At 49.7% G+C, this 9,791-nt stretch overlaps 1 protein-coding gene across 4 annotated transcripts in view; it reads left to right on the top strand.

Moving 5' to 3' along the window:
• TTC39A (tetratricopeptide repeat domain 39A) overlaps positions 1 to 9,791 on the top strand; it is a 58,440-nt gene that overhangs the window by 15,146 nt on the left and 33,503 nt on the right. For 2 of the 4 annotated variants that reach the window (XM_011926252.1, XM_011926250.1), the window contains one exon: positions 8,462 to 8,566. In XM_011926252.1, coding sequence (XP_011781642.1) covers positions 8,462 to 8,566 — 105 coding nt within the window. Of the gene's footprint in view, positions 1 to 127; positions 292 to 8,021; positions 8,170 to 8,461; positions 8,567 to 9,791 lie in introns of those variants that run through there. The other 2 variants (XM_011926254.1, XM_011926253.1) reach the window with 2 other exon arrangements.

The following is a 9,791-nucleotide window of genomic DNA, read 5'->3' as shown; positions in this document are numbered from 1 at the left end:
CGCACTGCGGCTTCCAGCCCCCATCCCGCCTGGCCCCTGGGAACCGCCGCCGCCGCTAGGAGTGGGGGCGGGCTGCGAGGAGGCGGAGGCGCGGAGACCCCGGGTCGGTCACTCCCCTTCTGGGTCCCAACTTTCTCATGGAGCTATAGTCACAGACACATTCAGAGCAGCCTTCCCCACCTGCCTCGTGGCGTTCACTCCTGTGGGGTGGGCCCTGTTACTCTCATCCCCGTTACAGATGAGGAAACTGAGGCACAGCACTTAAGTGACTTGTCATCGGTCACCCAGGAGGTAAGAGTTGGGGGTAGGATTTGAACTCAGTTCTGTCTGTTGTCAGATCCCCCTACCCCATCATCTTCAGGGACATTAGGGGAATTTAAACGGCTAAGGTATGGGCCAGCCGGTCCCATTGGATGCAGCAGGAACCTGGGTAGTAAAAAGTGAGTGTTGTCACCTTCAACGTGACTCTCCTGCCCAACCCTACCCACATCCCACTGAGAAACCCCTATGGGACCCCTACCTAGATCACCCCCGCCAGTGACAGACACTACTGTGGGGAGACCTTCAGCAACTCTCTGCTTTTCCTGGGCCGCAGTGGGCAGGGAAGGGGGCAGCTGCTAGGAGCCCTGACTGCTGGGAGGTTGCTGGGCAGAGAGCCAGCCCAGGTGAGCTGGGAGGAGGGCTCACCCTGCCTGGAGCCTCACCACCAGTGACAATATTTGCTAAGGGCCGGAGGCATGACACATGAACAGGGAGGTGACGAGGCTGGTGCCAGCTGGCAGCTAGAAGCCTCCACAGGGCTTGCATGTGTGTGGCTGTATCAGGGCTTGGAAGCTGGGTTGCTGGGGGACACCCTGGCCTGGGAGAGGGTTGCGTGGCGAGTTTCAGCTTGATCATCTTTGTTGTATGACTTTGGTCAGTCCTTTACACTTCCTAGACTTCTGGTCCCTCCTTTGGAAAACACAGAGAAGTGGGATTGGCTGCTCCTTTCCTGCTCTGGGCCCAAGTCTTTGTAAAGCTGGAGGCTGGGTAGGTTCCTTCTGCGCAGCCCTCACTGAGCACCACCACCCTGCTGGGTCCAGAAAAGTGGTTTCCAGGAGAGAAGGAGGGCATGGAGCAAGGTATCTATCAAAGAAGTCTAGACTCCAGGGCTGAAAACCACATTCATCCCACTTCCTTATATGCTTACATCCCTGCCTAACTGCCCTCTACAACCCTGGGCTCCTCTGGCCCTGCTGCAGGCCTCAGGAGCTTGCTCTTCTCACGGGGGGTGGGTCTTCCTTATGCGTAACCGTACCTGCCTCTCTGCATGCCTGCCCACTCTTCTTTGAAGCCACCTGTCCATCTGTCACCACCCCTGGTTAGGGTCATCCTGGTGGAGTCTGAGCAGAGGAGGGCCGCATGCAGCAGGACCATTTTCACCTTCACTACAAAGACACTCACTCAACAGACACTCAGCAAGGCCTGCTCTGGGCCCAGATGGTCATTGGTGAACAAATCAAGCCTTAAATCTCTACCTCTTTAAAAATTATGAAATATTTTAAGTCTTCAGAAAAATATAGCAAGTAGTAAGATGAACTCACATACCCTTGCCACCCAACTTTGTCAGATATTAACATTGTGCCCCATTTATTTTATGTTCTTTTTAAGAAATAAACCATAGTACAGACCCTTGAAAGTCTTGTGGAAACCTCTTCCCTCCTTCCCTCTCCAGAATTGATTGCCATCCTAAATTTAGGTTTTATCATTTCCCTGTTTTTATTCTTTTGCTTAGTGTGTGTAAGTCTTAAAAATACTAGTTTGTTTTTACTTCAAAGTTTTCTGTGAATGGAGTCCTATAGCATGTGTCATGCTGCAGCTTGTGTTTTCACACTCAACTTCAGGTCTCAGATTTAGCCTGGATCCTGCAGCTGTTGTCCCACTTGCCCTAATGTGTGATACACCACCCTATGTAGACACCTCTGTTTGTTTATTTATCCTTCTTGATGGATGTCGAGATGTTCCCAGTGTCTTGACAGTGAATATTCTTGTACGATTGTCCTTTGCACATGTGTTTCACGAGGGTGCCACCTAGTAGTGGAATTGCTGGGTTGTTGGATATGTGCACTCGATCTGAAATGAAATGAAATGAAATAGAGACAGGATCTCACTTTGTTGCCCAGGCTGGTCTCAAACTACTGGGTTAAAGCGATCCTCCTGCCTTGGCCTCCTGAAGTGCTGGGATTACAGGCTTGAGCCACCGTGCCTAGCCCACTCAATCTTTTAAAGTTATTTAGTTTCTTTATAAAGTCAGTGCTACTTGATCAAGAAATGATGGTAAGGCTGTGTGCAGTGGCTCACACCTATAATCCCAGCACTTTGGGAGGCCCAGGCAGGCGGATCACCTGAGGTCAGGAGTTTGAGACCAGCCTGGCCAACATGGTGAAACCCCGTCTCTACTAAAAACACAAAAATTAGCTGGGCATGGTGGCGCACACCTGTAATCCCAGCTACTCGGGAGGCTGAGGCAAGAAAATCTCTTGAACCCGGGAGGCAGAGGTTGCAGTGAGCCCAGGTAGTGCCACTGCACTCCAGCCTGGGCAACAGTGTGAGCCTCTCTCGAAAAAAAAAAAAAAAAGATGGCAATACATAATTTTAGAAAAAATAATAATTACTCACATTTTCTGAGTACTCTTGTGCTTTCCATAGTCTTAGTCGTTCTTCACAAAATCCGTGGGAGGTAAGTACTGTCATTCCCACTTCCTTGATGAGGAAACGGAGGCTCACAGGGGGCATGGAACATTCCCAAGGTTATCCAGCAAGTAATAGCTGCAGCTTGGGTCTAGGGCTGTCTGCTTTCAGAACTCTTGCAGGCCACACTGCATTAGGTTATGCTACATCACTCCATGACACATTTATGTGCAGCTAAGGGAGACTTTTTGGAAGGAGAGTCAGAATCATTTTTGCCATTTAGAAAGATCACTTCGGAAGCAACAGATCCCCATGGACAGATTATTTTACTCATTGAGCCCAAGTTCCCCTCGGTGCTGGAGCAGGGATTAAAATCCAGCTCTGACTGCAGTTGGCTTCCTGAGCGACTGCTCCGCCGCCTCACCCACCCCACACCTACCTCACCCTGACTGGGATGGAGGTAGGAGGATTTTCTGTCCTCAGTGGGAACTGAGGGTCTTCCAGCTCTACCCAGATCTGCCCATTGGCACAGAAGAAGTAGTACAAGCCAACTATAGTAGAGAAGTGGGAGGGGAGGGGAGAGTGGGGGTGGCTCTGGGCTACATGACACCGTTTCCCACCCCCTAGCTCCCTTCTCATTCGGGCCTCAAGTGTGGGTGGGATCTGAATGAGAGAGCTGCCACCACTGTGCCAGAGCTCTTGGCATTGGTCACCAGTTCTGCTCCATCCAGCCCAGCACCTCTTCTCCCCATCCCTCTCCTCGGTTCCCCAACACACAGTGGAGAGGCCACCATCACCGCAGGAATAGATAGATGTTACCTGGGCCAGGCAAGGTGTCCCGGGAAAAGAAAGGTCTTGGAGATGAAGGGGCAGCCTGTAGAGAAATGGGGGCCCCAGTCTCAGTCAGGTGAGGGGAAAGGTTTGGCGCTGTTGCTTCCACAGAATGCATTTTTGTCTTCTCCCAGGCTCCTGAGAGGAGCCTGACTGTGTACCTGTCTTCACTGCCTGTCCCTACCTTATCTGTCAGAGGCAGATAAGGGTGCCTGCTGACAGGACTGAGTGAAATAATGCAGTCATCAATTTAGATAACTTGAAGTGGTAATCTCTTTGTGGCAATGGGTGGTTGTTAATGCTATTATTAAGTCAAATGGGGTGTATGTCTCCAGCCTTCCTGAGCTCTCTAGCCTCCTCAGCGTCACCCCTCCATTTAGCTGGCCTTCCAGAGCCTCTGTCTTCTAAGCCCTTCCAGAACACTTGTACCTCCTAACTGTGATGTCATGCCTCCAACCCTGTGTGTGTGCTGTTTCCCCTTCTTAGACTTCTTTCTCCATCTTGTTCTCAGTTTGATGGCATTTTCCTTGATGCCATCCCCCTTCCATGATGCCATCCTCCTTCCACTCCGCCTCCTCAGTGCCCCAGGCTGAGTTAGAGGTGTCTTCTGGGCCCCTTTGGCCCCCAGTGATTCCCATTATCACAGCCCTGAGCACTGTGGCGGTCGCTGCCCTGTCTGCATCTGTCTCCTGTAGGCTGTGAGCTCCTGAGGAGGCAGGCCTAGATCTGTGTCCACTCTGTGTCCCCAGAGCCCAGTCCTATGCATAGTCTAGAGCGTGAGATTCATGGGTGCTTGTGATAGGGAAGGAGGGAGGAAATCAGCCCAGGGTTCAGCTTACCCCCAGTCTGGGGAGGTCACCGCAGACAGCCTCATCCCAGTTAAGCAGGAGAGGTGCCGGGGCTGCCGAGGGAAGGACTGTGCCCCTCTGCACTGACTGTCCATCCGGCCTGGATCTTTCTCTCCAGGTAGACCAAGCAGATGGGACCTCTCCCTCGGTAGGGGATGGAGGTGGTAAGGGGTGCGTGTGTGTGCAGAAATGGGAGGCAGGCTCTTGGCTCTGAAATTGTTTAGTGGTTGCCATAAACCACAACAATGGGCTTGACTCCCTGGGGCTGAGCTTATGGGCACTGGCTCAGGCAGAAACTTGGGTTAGAACGCATGCTTGGATGTGTGACCTTAGCCAAGTTACCTGTCCTCTGTGCCTCAGTTTCCCCATCTGCAATGGTATGTAGGTGTGGGGCGTAATAATCCCATTTCATAGGGCATTTTGAGAGCAATTAGAGAGAATGCCAGTTAAACACCTGGGCAGTAGGTGCTCACTGCTGCTTCGTTGATTCATCCAACAGAGATGAATGGCTTGAACACCAGTCACTAGGCTATGCCCTGGGCACACAGACAGACACTGTCCCAGCCTCTGAAGAGAGGGGCAGGGGCAGCATCAGGTGGAGCGTTTTGGGCCATGGAAAGGAACTTGGCCTTTACCCTAAGAGCAATGGGAAGCCAGGGAAGGATTTTAAGTCCAGAAGTGACATGGTTAGATTTGTTTTTTGTTTTTTTTTTTTAGATGGAATTTTGCTCTTGCCGGGGCTGGAGTGCAATGGCGCGATCTCTGCTCACCACAACCTCCACCTCCCAGGTTCAAGCGATTCTCCTGCCTCAGCCTCCTGAGTAGCTGGGATTACAGGCGTGTGCCACCACGCCCGGCTAATATTGTATTTTTAGTAGAGACGGGGTTTCTCCGTGTTGGTTAGGCTGGTCTCGAACTCCCGACCTCAGGTGATCCACCTGCCTCAGCCTCCAAAAGTGCCGGGATTACAGGCGTGAACCACCGCGCCCAGCCAGATTTGGGTTTTAAAGACATATCTTTGGCGATTATGGGAGAGACAGGTTAGGGGAAATAACGCTTCCAATGTTCTCTCTCAAAGAAACTACCTAGAGGCTGGGATGAGTTACAACAAACATCCTTTAAAGTACATTCCTGGCCAGGTGCAGTGGCTCACGCCTGTGATCCCAGCACTTTGGGAGGCCGAGGCAGGTGGATTACCCGAGGTCAGGAGTTTGATACCAGCCTGGCCAACATGATGAAACTTTGTCTCTACTGAAAATACAAAAAATTAGTTGGGCGTGGTCGTGGGTGCCTGTCATCCCAGCTACTTGGGAGGCTGAGGCAGGAGAATAGCTTGAACCTGGGAGGAGGAGATTGCTGTGAGCTGAGATCACACCACTGCTCTCCAGTCTGGGCAACAGAGCGACACCCTGTCCTCAAAAAATAAATAAATAAAAATAATAATTAAGTACATTCCTGAGCTCCCACAGAAGTAACAGAAACACCCTTCAGCCAAGAGTGGAGAGAGAACTGAAGTCAGGCTGGCAAACAAGATGAAGCCACAGCAACCTTAGGCTGTTTACACATTTCAGAAATCTGAAGCCGGGAGTTTCAATGGCCACTCAACAGATGGGAAAGAAGGTCTTGGGCCTACACAGTTATAGTTTGAGGAGTTGGAACTTGGCATCCCCCGACTCAACACATAAATCTGGGACCCTCCGAGGACTGCAGCCTCAGTGAATAGGAAGATTGGCTAGAAAAAAGGTCCGCCCCCACCAGCAAAGGGAGACAGCATTTCTGGTGGGAAAAAAAAAGACTCCCTAAAAAATTATAAATACTGGTCTGCCATCACACAAACTTTGGGTTTGATGGCACACCACTGCCTTTGTGGTTCTGGAAACCATAAACTTAAAAAAGTAACTTAAATGGTCTCAGGGTGGTAGTTCCCCTGAGAACCTGGCCAAAGTAAATGAAAACTCCTTCCTGGAGCAATCCCACAGTCCCTTTGGATCTCTCAAACGTGAATTTGTAATATAATCGCAAAACACACAGGGAAATAAGCCAGTGTGAGCAGCAGGCACCAGAAACAAAAAAGAGCAGATTTAGTTTCCCTGGTAGTCTAACATGCTGGAATTATGAGATATAGAATAGAAATAATTATGTTTAAAATGTATAAATGAATTGAAGATGGACTTGAGGCAGGGAACATAATACTACCCCAGATAACTAAGATTTGAAAAAGAACCAAGTGGAATTTCACAAAATGAAAAATACAATCATTGAAATGAAAAATTCAGTAGACAGGATAAGTAGCAGGGCAGACACACCTAATGATTGAGAGAGCTGGTGAAATGAAAGAAATCACTCAGGATCTAACAGAGGGTCCAAGAGATAATATAGAAGTTAGTTAAGAGACATGAAATATAGAATAAAAAGGTCTAACAGAGAAGAGAGAAGAAGGTGGAAAGAGAGGAATGGAGAGTGTTCCGACAGACCTGGGTAAAGATGGTGCTGGCCTGGACCAGAAGGTATTGGGCATAGGAGGGGTTGATTGAGAGATGTTAGGAAGTAGGCTGTGGCATTTACTTGTAATCCCAGCACTTTGGGAGGATGAGGTGGGAGGATCACTTGAACCCAGGAGTTCGAGACCAGCCTGGGCTACATATGAGACCCCATCTCTGTAAAAATTCTTAAAAGAAAAAAAAAAGTTAAGAAGTAGAATTGATGGGGTTTAGTGGGGTTTAGTGATGGAGGGGATGCAGAGGCCAGAGAAGGGATGTGGCAAAGATGATTATCAGATTTTTGGCTTGAGGAATTGGGTAGAGGAGTGTTGCTTATTAAAATGGCAGACAGGCATGGTGTCTCACGCATGTAATCCCAACACTTTGGGAGGCTGAGGCAAGAGGATCACTTGAACCCAGGAGTTCATTGAGACCAGCATGGGCAACATGGCGAGATCCCATATCTACCAAAAAAAAAAAAAAAAAAAGAAAGGCAAAGACTGGGGGAGAACAGATTTGGGAGAATGAACAGGAGTTCGGTTTTGAAAAAGGCATGTTTCAATTTGCCTGGGAAGATCTGCTGACGCATGTCAGAGCAGGAGACTTTAGAGCTGGGCCTTAAGGTATATGTAGGAGTTTGCCTGGTGGAAAGGGAATTTCTTTTAACTAACTTTTGGGAAATAGGACTTCCCTTCAGGGAGAGCATCAGGCCCCTTTCTGGAACATTCACTCAAAGGAGGCCCCTTGAGAAGAGGCATTATCAAAACATCAAATAGACAGGGCCTCTGGGATCTCTTAGTTCCATCTCTCATTTTTATATGGGAAAGCTGAGACCCAGAAAAGCCAGGGGTTTGCTTTCCTAGCCTTAGACCATTCATTCATTCATTCACTCACTTAACAGATGTTTATTAAACGCCACTTTGTACCGGATACTAGGTGCTGGGGATATAGCAGTTAAAGATTCTTGCTTCCTGGAAGCTTATAGTTTAGTGGAGGGAAACAGACAATAAACACAAAAATAAGAAAAATATATCATGTCAGAGGGTGGTAAGAGCTACAGAGAAACGTAAGGACTGGAAAGGGCTCAGGTATTCTGGAGGAGTCATTGGCAAAGTGAATTTGAAAGGCCCTGGGCCTCTCGTATGGGGCTGCTGCCCCTCGAAGCCCATTGTGACAACGTCTGGGATTCTAGAGTCCAGGCCTGGGGGAGGGAGGAGGCCTGGAGACGGAGGAGGGAAAAAGGGGCTGTGGGATTTAGTGGCTGGGCTGCACCCCCCCGGGGGGCAGCAGAGCCCAATGGGTCAGAAGGGCCACAAAGACTCCCTTTACCCTTGTGGAGGGTAAGATCATTTATTCCTGAGGCCTCTTTGCTCCTTGCCCTTGGCCCCTCCCCTACCTCCATCAGATCTCAGATGACATTCCCTTCTGCTCCCCCTCCCACCCTTGGGAACACCAAGAGGTGGGTCCAAATTGTCCCTGCGTCTCACTACAGAGTGGCAGCCTGGAGGAGCTCGTGACAGGCACCCAAGGCTGGCCAGGGAGACCGAGTAGGCCCTGTGAGGCTCTGTCCCAGCCAGGAGAGGCTGGAGGGCTGGAGGGCTCCTGTGTCATGCCCCGCATCTCTTCCCCCAGGACTCCTGAGAGCAGCCTCCACGAGGCCCTGGACCAGTGCATGACCGCCCTGGACCTTTTCCTCACCAACCAGTTCTCAGAAGCACTCAGCTACCTCAAACCCAGGTGAGGCTCAAGCCCCGGTTGGGGTAGGGGGTATGCATGACAGCCAGGGAGAACCAGAGGTCTTGTATGAGAGGAACTCTGTGTAACTAAATGCCTTCAGCTTTCTGGGTCACCAGGACCTCTGACAAGTCCCATAAAAATGGCTCAGGCTCCATTCCACAGCCTGCGTGCATCCAGGCCCTCTCCAAGGCCACTGTGACTTGCTTCTCCTTAGGCTCTTGAGGGTTCTTCACACTTCATTATGTGTTCCCGCAGAATCCACTTGGAGTTTCTTCCTCGCCAGCTCTCACACGACCCTTTGTTTATTTTTCCCTAAAGCACTAAAGACTAGGTTGCCTGCTTTCCTGGGTGTTTTAGGGCAATAAAGAGGGCTGCTCACTCAATCATTTCCTTGAATGCTCACTGCCATGTTTCTGCAAATGCAAATCAATAATGTGCATATACTCCTTTTTCTTATCACTTTTTCTCAGTTTTAAAAATTGAGATATAATTCAGATACCATAAAACTCACCCTTTCTTACCACTGTAAAACATTTATTGGGCTGGGCGTGGTGGCTCACGCCTATAATTCCAGAAGTTTGGGAGGCCAAGGTGGGCAAATCACTTGAGGTCAGGAGTTCAAGACCAGCCTGGCTAACATGGTGAAACCCCATCTCTACCAAAAATATAAAAAATTAGCTGGGTGTGGTGGTGTGTGTCTGTAATCCCAGCTACTCAGGAGGCTGAGGAAGGGGAATCACTTGAACCCTGGAGGTGGAGGTTGCAGTGAGCCAAGATCATGCCACTGCACTCCAGCCTGGATGACAGAGCAAGACTGTCTCAAAAAAAACCAAAAAACCTCTATGGATAGTTGAGAATTTAGCTTTCTTACACCCCTGTTCCACCTCCCTTCCCTCATCTTTCTCTTGTCATTATATCACAATATTGGGGTAAATCAATAATTAGGGTTTAGCTGGGTACGGTGGCTCATGACTCTCATCCCAGCACTTTGGGAGGTCGAGGCAGGTAGATCGCTGGAGCCCAGGAGTTTGAGACCAGCCTGGACATGGTGAAACCCCATATCTACAAAAAAATACAAAAAATTTGCTGGATGTGGTGGTATGCACCTATAGTCTCAGCTGTAGTATATAGTAGCTATAGTCTCCGCCACTTGGGAGGCTGAAGTGGGAGGATTATCTGAGCCCAGGAGGTTGAAGCTGCAGTGAGCTGTGATCTTGTGCACCAC

The sequence above is a fragment of the Colobus angolensis genome, unplaced genomic scaffold, assembly GCF_000951035.1.
Source record: "Colobus angolensis palliatus isolate OR3802 unplaced genomic scaffold, Cang.pa_1.0 Scaffold68, whole genome shotgun sequence".
Taxonomy (NCBI): domain Eukaryota; kingdom Metazoa; phylum Chordata; class Mammalia; order Primates; family Cercopithecidae; genus Colobus; species Colobus angolensis.
The sequence above is the reverse complement of the archived record's forward strand: the minus strand, read 5'-3'. Positions and strand labels throughout refer to the sequence as shown.